Source organism: Candoia aspera, chromosome 4 (assembly GCF_035149785.1).
Source record: "Candoia aspera isolate rCanAsp1 chromosome 4, rCanAsp1.hap2, whole genome shotgun sequence".
NCBI lineage: Eukaryota > Metazoa > Chordata > Lepidosauria > Squamata > Boidae > Candoia > Candoia aspera.
The window spans coordinates 90,459,894-90,478,038 of record NC_086156.1 but is presented as its reverse complement, the minus strand read 5'-3'; the positions used below and the strand labels follow the sequence as shown (position 1 = coordinate 90,478,038).

Sequence of the window (18,145 nt, the reverse complement as noted above, 5' to 3'; positions counted from 1 at the left end):
CTTCCTCCCTCCCTCCCTCTGAACATTCCCTCTCTCATAAGTCCACAGTTTGCCCATGATGGAAACTTTTCTGGTCTCATTGTAGTGTACTGTGATGGAAGTAACAAAGAAATTTTGTTACTGGGAGGGCAAGACAAAACTGACTTTGACCCCTCACAGTATGCCTTAACAAAAGTACAAGCAGAATAAATTCTACTGCTGCCTTTTCTGGAGAGATATTAGAGTTGTGAAGCACAACAGGACGTCATGCCCAGTATAGCTTGTAATCATATTGATTATAAAAGTAATAATATATTTTTATAATTAAAGCTGGATAAATGGGTAGTTGATTTTCTCCTTTCTTTGTATAAAGCAAAAGCACACTTATATCAAAGTGTTGTTGTCTTGCTTAAAGCTACATTTGTAATGTAAGAAAAATTATGTTTAAAAATGAACTGAACAAAATTATTATTAATTGGGCTCAGTGTTTTCATTTTCTAAATATACTAAGGATATTATCACTATTTACTTTTCATAGCCCACTCCCCCTTCCATCCATCCATGTGTCAAAAACAACTCAACAGCACATAATTAATCAATATGCAAACGTTATGGTGAAACAGCGCATGAGCCAGTAAGATCACAAAACGGTAATGTTACATTGATAATGTAAATAGAGTTAATGGGCAAAGAAGCAATACCATTATTTTCCCTCTTCCTGTGACCACATTCTGCCTGTATATATGTTTGTTTTACGCTTTGCCTTTTACCAACCTTGTTGTACCCTTTTAAGTTATATTTTACCAAGCAAAATGACATTTAGAGACAGCTGACATCATTTATTATCCACTGCACAATAGAAAACACTCTACACCATTTTATTATTTTATTTATGTGCCAGATCAAACCAATAGATTAGTATGAAAATATTTTTCCCCTCACATTTGGCAAGCTGAGGTTGAAATCTTGTTTACCACTTAGAAAAATGGTTGCTAATATTTAAAGCTGAATTCAGAATCCTCTTCCTTCTCCTCCTCCTCCTCTCCTTCCTCTCTTTTAATAGGGAAAATTACCCTAAGCACACACCCACTACCAAAGTATAACTTTATTAGTCAATATGCTATGAAGTGTTCACTACATTTGTTACTAAGAATGCAATCTTATGAAAATATCACAGAATGAGGGCCTACTGAGTAACAACCTTCCAGGTTGAGTGATTACAAGATAGCTAATAGAAGCTAGTGTATAAAACATAGTTTTTGTTCTGTTTGTGTAACATATATCAACATCTTTCAGAACACATATTCAACACTGTAGGTCTTCCAATTTTTTACATACAATTTTTTTAAGGGCTTTTTTAACCTCCTTGTTCCTAAGGGTGTATATCATAGGATTCAAGAGTGGAGTGATAACACAGTAGAACACAGCTACCAACTGGTCCATGATGAAGGAGAGATTTCGGGTAGGTCTGACATAGATGAACATCATGGTTCCATAAAAGATACCAACCACTATCAAATGGGAGGCAAAAGTAGAAAAGGCCTTTTTACGTCCATCTGAAGAATGAATACCGAGAACAGCAATCAAGATGGCAGCGTAAGAAATTGCAGTTAATGTGAATGAACCAACAAGAATGAAAGAACAGATGAAAAAACTCAACATTTCATTGAGTTGGGTCCGATTACAAACCAGCCTGAGCAATGGCAAGATGTCACAGAAAAAATGATCTACCACATTGCTTCCACAGTAGCTGAGCTGTGATATAAGAAAAACTGGTACTAATGGTAGGACCAAACCAGTAATCCAAGACCACATGGAGAGTTGATTATAGACAATACTGTTCATAATTGTGTTATATCTCAGAGGAGAACATATAGCCACATATCTATCATAAGCCATTGCAGCCAGAAGGAGGCATTCAATGCCACCAAGAGCATGGAAGAAATATATTTGAGCAAGACAACAGTTGAAAGACATAACATTCTTTTCTCTAATGAGGTCAGCCAATATTGTTGGGACTGTGACCGTAGTAAAGCAGATCTCCAGAAAGGAAAAATTTCTCAGGAAGAAGTACATTGGGGTGTTGAGAGAAGGATCATAACTGGTGATGAAGACTATGACTATGTTTCCTATTATTGTTAATGTGTACATGACTAGAATGAGTATAAATAGTGGAATCCTGGTCTTTTGCAGGCTGGGGAACCCTGCAATAATAAACTCAGTCACAGTAGTATGATTTGAGAGCTCCATCTTAGAACTGCTGCTGCTTCTGTGGAAACAAGTAATATATATATATATGTTTTTTTTAAAAAAAAGTGTGATTGAATTTTCTTGTCTCTAACAATATGACATAAGAGTTTTAACCCAGAAAGACAAATAACAAAAAGCTATATAACAGGTGAAATACAATAGTTTAGGAATAAAGTGAGACAAAAGAAATAGAAATACAAGACATTATTTCTTTGCTTATATAATTGATTATAACCATTGAAAGCAAAGAAATATTTCTTAAGAACCAAACATACTGTGAAATATTGCTACATTTTGTTCTTTGAATTCATGGCAGACATCAAGTCATACTAAAGTTATGCAAACAGAAAATGATGGATACTATTCAGGATCTGATGGTCAGTTTTAGTGTTTGTTTGTTTTTAAAAAAATAAAACAAAAAAAAATAAAATAAAAATAAACAAGGTGCTGAACCTCACTGTAGATTACCATTTTGAACTATAGATCGAAGCTCCTATATTAGAACACTCATGTATACATGAGAAAAATCATAGTGCCTTTCAGAAAATTACACTTTTCCTTAATATTTACTTTCCAACATACAACAGTTATACATAGCAGCAATCAAACATACGACACTATGCTTTCTCCCTGAAAGGGTCTAGGCTACACACAGCTTTGGAACTCCTGTCTTTTTCCTTTAAATTAAGCCTACATTTCATGTAAAAGAGAAAAAAAAGATTTAATCTTGCTGACTTCAATGAGAAAAACACACAACAACTAATTTGTGACCAGTGTGATTACAGTTTTAGGGATCAGTTTAGAAATATGAGAACCCATTACAGCAGTCAAAGAATGGAAAGTAACATATGAACCTGATCAATATAACTTCTCTTCTGAAAAGAGAAAAGAAAAAACAGGTGGAAAGCCCATAATTGAGAAACAGCAGAAATGTTCTTACAGATATAGTACTGTGCAAAGTCTTAGGCCCACCATTAGATTTGTTGTTTTACCAATGGTATAATGACCATATATAATTATTTCTCAAAGCCCAATCCTATGCATGTCTATTCAGAAGTAAGCCCCATTATACTCAATGAGTAAAGGTGTTTGTTTCTGGAGAGTAGAATAGGATTACACCTACTTCCTGCAGAATACAATGGGCTTACTTCTGAGTAAGGTAAGTAACAACATTTTCAAACACTTCTATCAATAGGGCTTACTCCCAGGTAAGTGCCAATAGGATTGCAGCCTCAGTCTCTTTATTAGAATACAACCAGAAAATACAGGAAAACAGTCTAAGATGTTCTGAAATTTGTGTTTGTCAGCCCATTGTATTCAGCAGGAAGTAGATATAATCCTATCCTACTCCCCAGAAAAAAAAACCTCTACTCATTGAGTATAATGGGACTTACTTCTGAGTAGACATGCACAAGGTTGGGCTCTGAGAAATAATTATATACAGTATGGTCATTATACCATTGCTAAAACAACAAATCTAATGGTGGCCTAAGACTTTTGGACAGTACTATTAAAAGAATACTGGACATTATGCTTTCATTTACAGCAGTAAACGTGGAACCAAGATGGTAACAGCAGTAAACAGAAAATAATATGGTAAATCACAATAAACAGAAATGCAGGAGTCTCCAGTCTTTGTGGGGTTCTCTGGAATTGAGAACTTGTTGTGGGCACTGTTATGAAATATGTGTTGGGTGGGGCTTGCCCATTAACAAAATGGGTGCCATGGGGATATAGCCAGTTACAAAGCATGGATTTATCAGAATGCTACCTGTATTCCCCCCATGCACATACATATATATAAGTAACTCCTCCACCTTCCAAAAGATGCTCCCTTTGGGGGCCCAGTATATAATGTGTCAAGATAAAATGGTTAAGAAAAGAAAAAAAAATATTCTTAGTGGTATCTGTTGACAATAAAAGAATAGAATCTGAATGCAAATATCCCTATCTTCCCTATCTTCCCTAATCTCTCCCTCTCCCTCTCTCCCTCTCTCTCTTTCATCTGCTATCTGCTATTTGCTATCTATCTATCTATCTATCTATCTATCTATCTATCTATCTATCTATCTATCATCTCAGTTGTATAGACTGAAATTCTGTGAGCTATTCCTCTTCCTGCTCCATTGATTTCAGTGAACATTGTTTACAATTGTAGCACTTAATTTACTTGGGCTGGTAGAAGAGCAGATAAATACACCCTGCAGGTTTCTATTGCTTTATCCCCCTCCCCATCCTGCCCTTTCTTTCAATATGGCAAAAATAAAAGACATCTTACTTGGATATTACTATGTCTAGCTTTTAGTTTTGCATGAGCAATCCTCCTCCACAAGCATGTTTGTGTGTTTGTGTTAAAATAATTTGTGTTAAAATAATTTGGAATAAATTCTAATAGTTTGTATGGAAGACTTATCAGATAATTGCAATGATCTACAATGTTCTGTTTCTCTAGAAGTGTTTATATTAGATTAAATTATGTTTAAATGCATTTTATATTATACTTTGCTTTGGAAAGATTCCTGAAAAAAAAGGTATTCATTACCTCGCTGTGTTAGAAGCCATTGTTCAATTTTATTTTAGTAATTTTTTAAAATGTATTTGAATAGTGGCAATATTTTGATACCTCTTTTAATGTCATGTATACTGTCCAGGCAATTGGACAGCCAAGGAAACAAGCAAATGAATCATAGACTTAATCAAACCAGAATTCTCACTCAAGGCACAAATGACAAAGCTCAAATATAATATTTTAGACACATTATATGAAGTTCTAGATTCCTTGAAAAGTCCATATTTTGGGGAAAAAATAAAAAGAAGGAGAAGAGGATGGCTAGCAGCAAGGTGAATAGACTCAATTACAGCAGTGGTAGATGCACTATTGGAAGATCTGAAGGACCAAGTTAGGGACAGATAATCTTGGAAAAGATTTATTAAGTGGTTGCCAGAAGTTGACACCAACTGACAGTGGCACTTGATTAATAAACATTGTCCAATAAATAATAATAATAATAATAATAATAATAATAAGTTGCTTGACTCCCAATTACTCTGGACAGCTCACAACAAACAGTATTATTTAATTGGCAATAATAATAATAATAACCGTTCTGAAGCCATATAGTTTTAACCTCAGTTTTGTCCTTTAAATAAAAATAAAAGGCATGTATTAAAATACTTCATTAAAAAGGAAAAAAAAATGTAAAACAGCATCCGTATGAAAATATTGTGCATATTTTCTGATATTTAAAAAAAGAGAACAGCTAGAATCAATTAAAACCAACTTCATACTTTCTACTAAAATAAAATTACCTCATGCAGCAATTCAGCAGCACAACTGTACTTACCTTGATGAAATCCATGTATCTGAAACTACCTAGTTCTTCAAGAGGATAATTAGAAGTGTGAGTAGAAAACATAGCCACACAGGGCATATAAAAATGGGTATAAGAGAAGTAGTATGTAGATATTTGATATATTTTCAAATGATAGCCAAAATACAAAATGTGTAATCATCCTTTTTTATGCATAGCTACAGTATTTTTTTTTTTCCTGCTTATAAATAGCTTATAAAAATGAAGCCATTTTATCAACATGCAATATGCAAACCCTGGGGAACAAGATCTCTAAAGGACCAAACTCCAGAGCTTAAAGTTAGCAAATAAGGATTCTTTTTTTTTTGGCAAGTCTTATTACAGATACCATCTTGCTCTCTAAACAGCAAGTGGAAAAATCAGCAGTCATGCTTACCTGAAGGCAGAGAGATTTTTTTGAAGAATGACTAAGAAGACAAGTCACCGTTTAACTGAAAAAAGATTCATGCAACTTAAATTTAGGACATGATTTGTCATTTTAGGAAGGTTAAGGAGTCCCTATATTCAAGGAATGATTTGGTGAACAGCACAAACTCCTATGAAATGACATAACTGGAAGAGAAAGAAGCATGTTCAAATGGAGTGCAGTTACATACAAAAATCTACACACATATTATTCATATCTCATATTACATTGTATACTAGGATTCTACAGCACTTTGAAAATAACTTGGAAAAGGTGCTTCAGAGTGCACTGTACCATAAACATAACGCACAACTGTAGCTCTGTGAAGCAGCTGTATCTTTTCACAGTCTCATATGACCACCCTATGCAGTTGCAGAGAGCTGTTGTGTTCACCACAACCCTTCCCCGTCCCCCCACTTATAAGCTCCTCTTTGGAACTGAATTTAAATAACTGTGTTGCAAGTTGATATGCCAATTTCTTCAAGCAACCATTTTTTCCTTATAAGGTGTCAGTGAAATGTTGTATTTGTTGGGCTCAGAGATGGTAAAAAAATTGGAACGTTGCAGAGGTTTGCAGAGTAAGGCTGGACATGGAGGACTGTTTTGGAAGAAGAAGGATCCTCCAGGATTTCCCCAGGTTTTTGTTCTGGGTATGTGGCTGAAGAATTGCCCAGTCAGCCCAGTGTGTTCTGGATCTCTGTCCTCTCCTGTCTCCTTTCTTTCTCATCTCACATACCAGACAGCTGAGTATAGGCTGCCTCCTCTTCCCCAAGAGCTCTTCAAAGTGCTGCATGGAACTCCTCTCCTTTCAACTCTCATTGATGACACATGCTGGGATCCAGAGTCAGCCACTGAACACATAACACTGACTGCCCATCAGGTTCCTGCAGCCAAACCTTCTTTTGCAACATACTGTCATGGGTCAAAGCTGCTAACGAGAACTGTTGAGTCAGCTATTTGCTCCACCATCTGATTAATTAAACATTACAAGGAGGGCCACTTTATCTCCTGTGGCAGAGAGCTCCACAGTTGTAGCGGTTGCCTATTCTGACAAACTCAGACTCACTAGCAGACTCTTAATGAAATCTGATTTATTGAAGAATAGTATGCAAATCCAGAGAAAGCTGAGAATGAGCAAAAGTGTGCCAAATACAAACTAAAAACCCTTCGCCCAAACATGATCCCTCCTTTCTCTCGGGCGTGCAAACCTCCCCCCTCCCAGGTGCTGGTAACCGTCTCCGCTGCTAACTTGGGAAAGAAACCTTGAACATTCCAGATAACCCAAACACATTCCGATCCAGCGTTGAACAGATAACATTCCCAGGCGACAGAATCCTCCTCCTCTCCCAAAGAAACACGTATCAGCAAAATGACATGTGAAACATTACAATGCACCTTTTCATTGAAACAGTGAACATGACAACAGTAAGCATCTTCTGCCACCAAAAGCTTGTTTGTCCTAGTTTCTTAAAACATTTTTATTAAATATTTATATTTAATAATCACTTCTGTTTTGAACTATGTTTATTCAAAGGCCTGCATATCCTACTTACAGCAAGAGTCTGAACTGTCCTACTATTCTCAAAATCTCAGTAGATCGTGAAGCTTGTTATTATGAGGAAAACCAAACAAAAAGTAAACCCAGCAGCTTCAAGGATTAGAGCCATGTAGAAGAGTTATGTATATGTTACAATGTGCTTGATTCTGCCTGCCACTGTTAAATCATGTTGGGGCCTACAGGCTGAAAAGATAGAGGTCCTGAACCTACTGCCTCAGAAGCTCTCTGGGCTTTCACAGCATAGTCCCATTTCCTGATTTGACATAGCATCTTGCTAGTTCGTTCTAAATAAAAAGGCAAACATTGAAATAATTTTGAGTGTCTTTATACTAGGTGTAGAAGTGTGATGTAGTGACTATACTATTCACCCTTCTTCCACCCAACACCAATCTCATAGAAGATAAACACAATCAAACTTTATTATAACAGTATGCTTTTAAAAATCCTTTTCAATATTAAAATGGAGACATTCAGTGCAAAAGGAGAATATTATAGAGTTGCACAGATAATAGTAAAATGACAGCTTGCAAATTAGTTAAAAATGGAGAAATCCAAAACAAAAGACAGTTTTCCAGATAGACTACAAAGCTGATCTGCTACAAATGAAGACCATTCTGTCCCAAACAATATAGAAGCAATGCAAATAAAATATATACCCAATATAAAACAGTACAACACTTATGGGGGGTGGGGAGGGGAAAACAGTAATGATGACAGAAAATGCAGCATAAAAAAAACACAATAGTAGAATAGCAGGTAGTATTACTGATGTCACTATTTATCTTCCATGGAGCATCTCATGTAGTATCCACTCCCTAACCCCAATGTGGGGGAGTAAGTGGTGTCTGACAATTGTTCCTAGTGATTTGAAAGTAAAAATGCTAAAAAAAAAAGTAATAACTTTCAATACCATCATTTCCTGATTATAGCATAGAGCCATGTGGCTAGAAAATTCACAATAACAATTTCATTGGAGATAAACAATATCAAACTTTTTTAGAAAAATAAAAGATAAATTATAAAAATCCCTCTGATTTTAAAACCCAAGTATGAAGATCATTGTAAATATTTGAATTATGCTTACAAATTGATGAAGTTTGTAATAAAAGAGACTCTACCATTAAATGCGGGTCTGTCAGATTCTCTCTCTCTCTCATTCTCTCTCTCTCTCTAGATTGATAGATAGATAGATAGATAGATAGATAGATAGATAGATAGATAGATAGATAGATGTAGTTTTTTAAATCAAGAATAAAAATTAATACAAACTAAATTAAAGTAAGAAGGAAAATAGAAAAAGGAATGGGTTTCCACACAGCAATAAATGTAGATACTATCTTTTCTCTAATCAATCAGGTCCATTTGGCCATAGGTTCTTTCTCTGATGAACAGTCTGTAACCCTGTATTTGGAAAAGAAAGTCTGTACTTAATAGTACAATAGACCCATGGAATATTTTAGACCACAGATCAACATCTGACACCTTTATTCATGACAAGCGTTCATGAGAAATGCTGTTGTTTTATAGATGTTCTGTCTGCGATAAGTGATTATATTGCTATTTGAGAATGAAATACTATTACAGGTCCATCATCTCCAGCCAGCCATCTAAGTGAAAGAAACTGGTGTCCCATACAGCAGAGTGGGATGAATATTAGACAAACCAGAAGTCACTTTTTTTCCCTTCAGTTTGGGATTGATAGAGTCAGTGAGATGAGTTGAAGGAACAATATGGGAGTCTGGTTAAGTCATTCATTAGAGTAACTGTGTGTATACAGACTTCGCCAAGCATCCACAGAAGGAATAATAGTTCAACAATTAGTAGCAATTCTCCCTCCCCTCCCCTCCCCTCCCCTCCTTCCTCTTCTTACTCATCAATAAAATTATTTCTTGGGGGGTTATTTACACTTCTTGAGGGTCACAATGCCACATTTTTTTGAGGACCCTTACTGTAGATGAAAACCTGTGCAGCAGGAGTTTTGAGTAGCAGGTATTGCCACAATCATTTTCAGACATGCAGCCCCTTCAGTGGATATTAATTGCATGAAGATTCATCTCCTGCACCTGCACCAAACACACACACACACACTGATGTCTTGCAGCTCAATTTCTCTATTTAAATTCTTCAGTTCAGCATTGTCAGTTTCATCCAGGGTTTCAACAAAAGCCTGAATCTTGTTCTTAGGAGAGACAATTCCATTGTTGTTAGATTCTTCCATTTCATCCCCAACATCCCCAACCAGATGGCCCATTTTAGAACACATATTTTCCACAATACTCTGAATGTCTTGCATAACAGCAGGAGGAATAAGAAAGAATCTGCTTAATATCTGCTTTAGTGCCTCTATAAAAGTTGGTGAGAGTCTGATTAAGGTCCTCCATGTCTGAGGCAGTAGATTATGGTGCCCCCTAGATACCTAACTGGCAAATACTTAACATTTAAGTATTAATTTAACTTAACATAGATTATGGTGCCCCCTAGATACCTAACTGGCAAATACTTAACATTTAAGTATTAATTTAACTTAACATAGATTATGGTGCCCCCTAGATACTTAACTGTAATGGAAAATTCCCAATCTGAGTTAAGATAAGGTAACAGACAGTTCCCCAGGAAAAGTAGAGGCAGGAAAGTAAAAGTTCAGAATGGCAGATTCAACGTGTAGGAGAAAAGGTAAAATCTTCAAAATTAACACAAAAATAATAACAGGGAGACAATAACATACTTTCAACCCTTCTTAGTATTGGATAGAAAGCAAAATCCAGAACTTAAAAAAAAATAAAAGAAATTAATCACAGAAATAATGATAAGCACCAAGAGAGATTGTTTCCCCTTAAAGTAGAAAGCCTCTCTTAGGGTACAAATGCTTAAAAAAAATGGGTGCTTTAGAAATGGAGTGGCTGGACTTAACATCCCTTTGAGGCTGCAGTGCAGCTTGGAAATGGTGATGTCCCAGTCTCCTGGTGATGTCTTACCCATCAATTGCAAACGCTGTTTACGATCTCCTAGCTGCAACTCGCCATCCAGAGGACAAATGGGTCAATTCCGAGCTTTTTTCTTGATCCATAAAAAATGCTCCTGGGCTTCAGGAGAAACAAGACTGAGCCTGAAAAAACAAACACAATGCCAGTTTTGCCTACAGAGCTTGTAGGCAAAGCTGTTCAGTCCACCATGATCCCACCAGAAATCCTTGGCCTCACATTCCTAAAGCAGGGACTGCTATAATATAAAATCACAACAATAAGATGAAAACTGCAAGTAGAGAAAGTTTTCCTTTTTGCTTCTGCTGAGTTCAGCTTCAGGATAGTTGAGATGATATGGATGTAGGAGACTAGGATAATAATCAATGAAGATGAGCAATGTCATCCAATTGGGGAATGTTTCTGTGCAGGATAAGACAAGTAGAGATGGAAATTCATAGCTGAAATGCCTGATAAAATTGGGTCCACAGAAATCTAGCTTCAAAATAGGTAATATATTTATGAAAGCACATAAGAAACCAAATGACCATGCACCACCCACCAGCCACCTACAAAATGCTTTGTTCATAACTCATACATAATGGAGGGGCTTGCAAATGGCAACATGTTTGTCATAAGCCATTGCTGCAAGGTCACTCTTCACTACTGCCTGTGAGAAAGACAACAAATACCTGAGTAAAGCAGCTGGGGTATGAAATAATCTTTTTTGCCCAGAAAATCACCAGCAGCTTGGGCAGAGTAACAGAAGAGAAGCAGATATCAATAAAAGCCAGATGAGCTAGAAGAAAGAACATGGGCTGGGGAGATGACTACCAGAATCACCATATTTCCCAGTAAGGTAAGGGCATACATCAGGAAGAATACCAAGAAGAGGAAAAGATTGACTGGCCAATTGTACAAAAATCCCAAAAGGAGAAAAGATGTTGCTGTGGTGTTCTGATCTCCATTTCAGATGCTGTTGAAATTTGAAGAAAAGAAGAGAAAATAATCTTTCATTTACATAATAGAATGCATTGCACAGTGAGATGGGGGGGGGGAAACTTGTTGATAAAGACAATTTAGGGCTGATAAATCATTAGAACATGATTTAGGAATTTAGGAGATTCTGCTTTGCCTAAATACTTAAAGCATGAGGAGGATACAACCCCAAAGTGCCAGGTGAGCCAAATGGCAGGGAAGGTTAATGTTCTGGAACTCAACTCACAAGGAAGCTGGGAAAAAGGGGTAGATCTTACAGCCCTTTTTTTCCCAGTTCCCCACCCTTTGGAATTCTCACCTCAGTCCTGGGATAACTAGCAAGGGGAAATTAATGTTTGTCTTTACATTCACTGAAGATGAAGAGATTACAAGAAGGTAAGCAAGTACACAATGGGGGAATACACATTGAAGGGAATGCCTTGGCACTGGCTGCTTGCTTAGCATGCTGGCTACTGCAAGCCCGGAGACATTTAAGAAAGCTTTTAGGGTGAAATCGATTAAGTTCTTTGTCAATTTCAGATAGCAGCACAAGCTGGTCAAGGGTGCTTGTTTTTCCAAATTTGCTGGCATATAGCATGGCATATCATCTTGCAAGATTTTGAACAGTTCAGCTGGGATACCGTCGTCTCCTGCTTCCTTGTTATTAGCAATGCTTCTTAAGGCCCATTCAACCTCACTCTTCAGGATGTCTGGCTCTAGCTCATTGACCACACCTTCAAAGCTATCCCCGATATTGTTATCCTTCCTATACAGGTCTTCTGTATATTCTTGCCAACTTTTCTTGATCTCTTTTTCTTCTGTTAGGTCCTTGCCATCTTTGTTTTTGATCATACCCATTTTTGCCTGGAATTTACCTCCAATGTTTCTAATTTTCTGGAAGAGGTCTCTTGTCCTTCCTATTCTATTGTCTTCTTCCACTTCCGCACATTGCTTGTTTAAAAATAATTCTTTATCTCTTCTGGCTAGCATCTGGAATTTTGCATTTAACTGGGCATATCTCCCCCTATCACTGTTGCCTTTTGCTTTCCTTCTTTCTTGGGCTACTTCTAGTGTCACAGCAGACAGCCATTTTGCCTTCTTGGTTTTCTCTTTCTTTGGGATGTATTTTGTTGACACCTCCTGAACAATGTTGTGAACTTCTGTCTATAGTTCTTCCGGGACCCTATCTACTTGAGGTATGACAAAGTTAAAATTAATAAGGATTTTAAAGACCATTATATCAAGAATGTGATATTGTGGATCTGGAATAAATACAAGGTAAGATTTTCTCCCAATGTACCTTTGTGGTTATCACCTCAGGAAGCATTCTTGAGAAGAGAAAATGTGGGAGAAATAAAGTGGTTAAAGTGTAAAGATATATTGAATTTTGAGGAAGAAACTTTCTTTTGAATGGCAGTATTTAAAATTTAAATTTTGGTAGTGCTTGGATAAGATAATTTATTTAAATGGATCATCATACTATGTTATGTTGTGAGATTTTTTTGATAATTGTTTGAACTTCATGTGATTTAACCTTTGAGTGTACTGCACTTAAAAGTGTACATTGCACAAAATCATTACTACTAAGAAGGACATTAAGTGGCATCCACAATCATATGATGTGCTAAGCAAACAAATAATCTGAAGGAGATATTGGTATAGCATGCAAACAGGCATAATCCTGTTGAGCCTGAGGAAGTGGAAAGGACCCTCTGGACTGTAAATGCAACCACATGTCTACTAGACCAATGTCCCTCCTGGCTGGTGAAGGCATCTTTGAGGGAGGGGGTATTTCTGGCTGCCTTTAAGGAGGCACTGGTGTACCCCCTCCTCAAGAAGCCATCCCTGGACCCTACTATACTGGGCAATTTTTGCCTTGTCTCCCACCTTCCCTTTTTGGGAAAGGTGGTTGAGAAAGTGGTTGTGTTGCAGCTCCAGAGAATTCTGGAGGAAACAGATTATCTGGACTCCTTTCAGTCAGGTTTCAGGCCAGGATATGGGATGTAGACCACATTGGTCACACTTATGGATGATCTCTGGTGGGAGCAGGATGGAGGGAGTGCTTCCATCCTGGCTCTGTTGTATCTCTCAGCAGCTTTCAATACCATCGACTTTGGTACCCTTTTGGGGCAGCTCAGGGAGTTGGGGGTGGGCAGTGAAGTTTTGCACTGGTTCACCTCCTTCCTCCAGGGCCAGTCCCAGTAGGTGGTGATGGGAGGGAGAGATCCGACCCTTGACCTCTCCTTTGTGGTGTGCCACAGGGTTCGGTTCTCTCTCCTGTCCTATTCAACATCTACATGAAACCGCTGGGTGAGATCATCTGTTACCACGGGATGAGGTATCATCAATATGCTGATGATACTCAGTTATATATCTCCATCCCAGGTGAAGAAGTGATGCAGTTGCCACCCTTTCCAATGTCTGGGTGCTGTGGGGGTCTGGATGGGGAACAGCAGGCTTCAACTGAACCCTGGTAAGACAGAGTGGCTGTGGATTGATGGCCCCTTGGTTTATAGGAAGTTGTCATCTTTGGTTCTGGATGGGGTGGCACTTCCACATTCAGAACCAGTGCAGAACCTGGGCGTCCTCATGGACTCGCAACTCCTGCTCAATGAGCAGGTGGAAGTCACGGCCAGGAGGGCCTTTGCTGGGTGGTGTGCCAGCTATGCCCATTCCTGGACTGAGATGCCCTCCGAACAGTCACTCATGCCCTTGTCATCTCCCATATAAACTATTGCAATGCACTCTACATGAGGCTACCCTTGAAGAATATTCGGAAGCTTCAGCTGATCCAGAATGCAGTTGCGTGGACAGTCATTGGTGCTTTAAAATCAGTGACACCACTATTACATGAGCTGCATTGGGTACCAGTTTTCTTCTGGGTCCAATTCAAGATGTTGGCTATTACCTTTAAAGCCCCACATGGCAGGGACCAGGGTATCTGACGGACCGTCTCATCCCCATAACATTGATCCACCCCACCCAGTCAGGCAGGGAGACCATGCTATGGACCCCATCAGCAAAGGAATTTCATCTAGTGGGGTCCAAGAGGTGAGCCTTCTCTGAAGTGGCGCCTGCCCTTTGGAATATCTTGCCCCTGGAGTTGGGATGGGTCTCCTTGCTTCCGGACTTCTGGAAGAAATTGAAGACCTGGTTCTGCCACCTTGCTTGGGATGGGGAGAGTGATAGTTCCACGTAGGGGTGGCTGGAACCATAGCACCCCTTATTGATTGTGATTCCATCTCCACTTGGATTTTATATTTATTTTCCTATTTATATTTTTAACTACAACTTAGGTGGATGTTTTTATCATTATTTTATTGTAAACCACCCAGAGTCCCCCATCAGGGGAGATGGGCATCGACATAAATTAAATTAAATAAAAATAAATAAATAAATAAAACTGGCACTTCAGCCTCTGAGTAGTGACCGGGGATGAAAGGCAGGCAAGCAGGCAGGGAGTTCAACTTCTGTACAGATCTGATTGCTGGGGAAGACAAGTGGGGAGAAGCTCACTCTGTGGGGAGTGGGGAGTGGGGACAAGTGGGGAGAAGCATGTGACCTATGGCTAAGGAGGAAGAAAGGCACAAGGCCTAGCCAAGCAGGCCCAGGTCCCCAGAGCCAACCTAAAGGTTAGAAGGCCCAAATTTCCATCTTCCAGACCCTTGGAAGAATTTCAGCTCAGCACAAGACAGGTTTGCAATTTAAGAAAAGCATACAAACTCCCCAGAAGCAGCTTTTTCTAATGTTCACTTCTATGTGTAGAAAGGAGCTAATCCACAGATAATTTTTAAAGATTTTTTTTTAATCCTGCATTTATTATTTTTATAAATAACTCAAGGTGTTGAACATACTAATACTCCTTCCTCATAATACTTTCCCCACAACAACAACCCTGTGAGGTGAGTTGGGCTGAGAGTGAGTGACTGGCTCAAAGTCACCCAGGTGGCTTTCTTATATTGGGAGATATTACATCATAAAAAATTATAATATATATTATAAGTAAAATTATATTGAGAGCTACCTTTATAGCTTGAGCTTCTAGAGTGCACCAGAGTGGGACAAAGAGCTGTTAGTCCAGGGGTCCTTAACCTGGGCTCAGTTGACCCCTTGATTGTCTCTGAATATATTTTACAGAGTCTATGAACTTGGATGAGAAAAACAACAACAACAATAACAACAACAACAACTTTACTTTCACATATATAACTCTTTTACAGTTTGGTTAATTAAAACAACAACAAGAATATTTTGGTAATTGTAGTTTACCACAGTTGGGGTCCTTAGATTTACCAGACTGTCATCAGTAGAAAGTATTTGGACAATAGTCCCAAACATATCTGGCTCCAAGAGATATTATCTGAATGAGGTTTGATCATAAAAAGAAGCCTACTAAACTATGATTATACAAATGAAATCCACTTATTTTGATTCAACCAGATCTGTTAATCTATATGAACAAACAAGCTTTGGAATAGCTTTCCAGAACAACACATTCACTTCTCAGCTCACTCTCTGCATAGTATTCAACTTGCTTTATAACAAGGCATTTTACACAGTACGAGAATTCAACGGTTTGTAGCCCATTAGCTTTTTGATGGCTTCCTTCACTTCCCTGTTTTTCAGGCTGTAGATAAGGGGGTTCAGCATGGGTGTTGAGATGCTATACTGAACGGAGAAGAGTCCATCCACAATAATTGAGGAAGCTGAGCTGGGCCTAAGATTCCTAAAACATCCAGTGCTATAATACAAAACCACAACAATGAGGTGAGCACTACAGGTAGAGAAAGTTTTTCTTTTTGCTTTTGCGGAGTTCAGCTTCAGGATAGTTTGGATTATATGAATGTAGGAAAAGAGAATCACAGTCAATGAAGATATGACAAGGGTACTACCAGTGATGAGGAATACTATCCAACTGAAGAGTGTGTCTGTGCAAGATAAGGCAAGTAGAGATGGAAATTCACAGCTGAAATCCCTGATAAAATTTGGTCCACAGAAACCCAGCTTCAAAACAGAAAATGTGTTTATCAAGGCATATGAAAAAGCCATTGCCCATCCACCACCAACCAGCCATCTACAGCATGCTTTGTTCATAATTTTTATATAATGGAGAGGTTTGCAAATGGCAGCATATCGGTCATAGGCCATAGCTGCAAGAATGCAAGTTTCATTGCTTCCTGTCAGAAGTATGAAGAACATTTGGGCAAAACAGCCAGAATATGAAATTGTCTGCTTTACAGTCAAAATCTCTAAGAGCTTAGGCACAGTGACGGAAGAAAAGCAGATATCAAGAAAAGCCAGATGAGCCAGAAAAAAGTACATGGGGCTTGGGAGATGACTTGTAACAACCATGATCACGATATTTCCCAGTAAAGTTAGGGCATAAATAAAGAGGAATGCAAAGAAGAGGAAGATATTCACTGGCAAGTTATAGGAAAATCCCCAAAGGACAAAGGAAGTTATTGTGGTACTTTGATTTTCTATTTCCATTTTCAAATGATGTACAAACCTCAAGAAAAGGAGAAATAGTGAACTTTCATTGGCATGATTTAGGGTAGAATACAGGGCTCAACTAGGGGAGAGAGATGGAATAGCAGAGGAAAAACTTGAAATAGAGAAAATTATGATTCCCACTTATATGGCAACAACCTATTCTATACATTCAAATCAATACATGGGGGGTGGGATTTCTCCTCCAAAATGTTTCTTTTCCTGAGTTTAGCACTGCTTTCAAAATGTGCAGGGCTCTGGATTTGAGCTCAGCATTGATGGATTGATAGATGGATGGATGGATTATATGCCATCAAGTCATGTTGACTCTTCACAACCACATCAATAGAATTTCTCCATGATGATCTGTCTCCAACTTGATCCTTTAGCTGTAAGTATTCAGTAAAGATAAAATATTTACTGTTTTAAAGAACTGCCAGGCAGGGGCTACCTGAGGATGTTTCATTTCCACTGAAAAACAGAAAGGAACAAACAAACAGCCCTATAATAATTCAGTACATTTGCCAAATTGAACCATTCAATTTTGAGAAGTTCCTCAAGATTGTAAACATAAGGATTTGGAGGTCACATAGTGGGTTCTTGATTTCCTGTCTCTGAGTCCAAGAACCTTAATAAGCAAGTAGCTCAAAACACCTTTCTACTTTAGATTTGAAGGATTTGTTGCAACATGTTGGAGGAAATCCTAACACTTTATTGATAGCATCCTAAGTGCCATTCTTTCCATTTCATATCACAATTAATCCTGCTGCAGTGTGTAGTGGTGCAGTATCTCAAATGTGAGGATAAAATTATAATTGGTAAAAATTGGAAAGAAGAAAGTTTTGAATGATTTGCATACAGTTTTAAATGATCTTTCTGTAGTCCTCCTAAACCAACAACTACAAATCATCACTAGTGCTGACTTTTTGAAGAAAAAACATAGTTTATTTTACGTATATAACATACATTATATTTATATATTATGTCTTGTCTTGTCTTGTCTTATTAATGGTTGTAGTAGAGTAGGATGATATTCATGAACAACCAAAAACAGCGCTACCAGGTATCAGGAATGCCATGCAGTTGGGGAATGGGGAATGTTTCTATGAAAAAGGCAAGTAGAGATGGAAACTGACAGCTGAAATCACTGATA

The 18,145-nt window shown here is 38.0% G+C and overlaps 2 protein-coding genes and 1 pseudogene across 2 annotated transcripts; all 3 read right to left on the bottom strand.

Annotated features, from left to right (window-relative positions):
* Positions 1-1,284: 1,284 nt before the first annotated feature.
* Positions 1,285-2,229, bottom strand: LOC134496541 (olfactory receptor 5AS1-like). Its single transcript, XM_063302262.1, has one exon. The coding sequence runs from the start codon at positions 2,227-2,229 to the stop codon at positions 1,285-1,287; it is 945 nt and encodes a 314-aa protein (XP_063158332.1).
* Positions 2,230-10,725: 8,496 nt separating this feature from the next.
* On the bottom strand, positions 10,726-12,829 carry LOC134496540 (olfactory receptor 8S1-like; annotated as a pseudogene).
* A 3,224-nt stretch (positions 12,830-16,053) lies between these two features.
* LOC134496539 (olfactory receptor 8H3-like) lies at positions 16,054-16,992 on the bottom strand. The gene has a single exon (XM_063302260.1). It carries the CDS (start codon positions 16,990-16,992, stop codon positions 16,054-16,056), a length of 939 nt encoding a protein of 312 aa, XP_063158330.1.
* Positions 16,993-18,145: the final 1,153 nt, after the last annotated feature.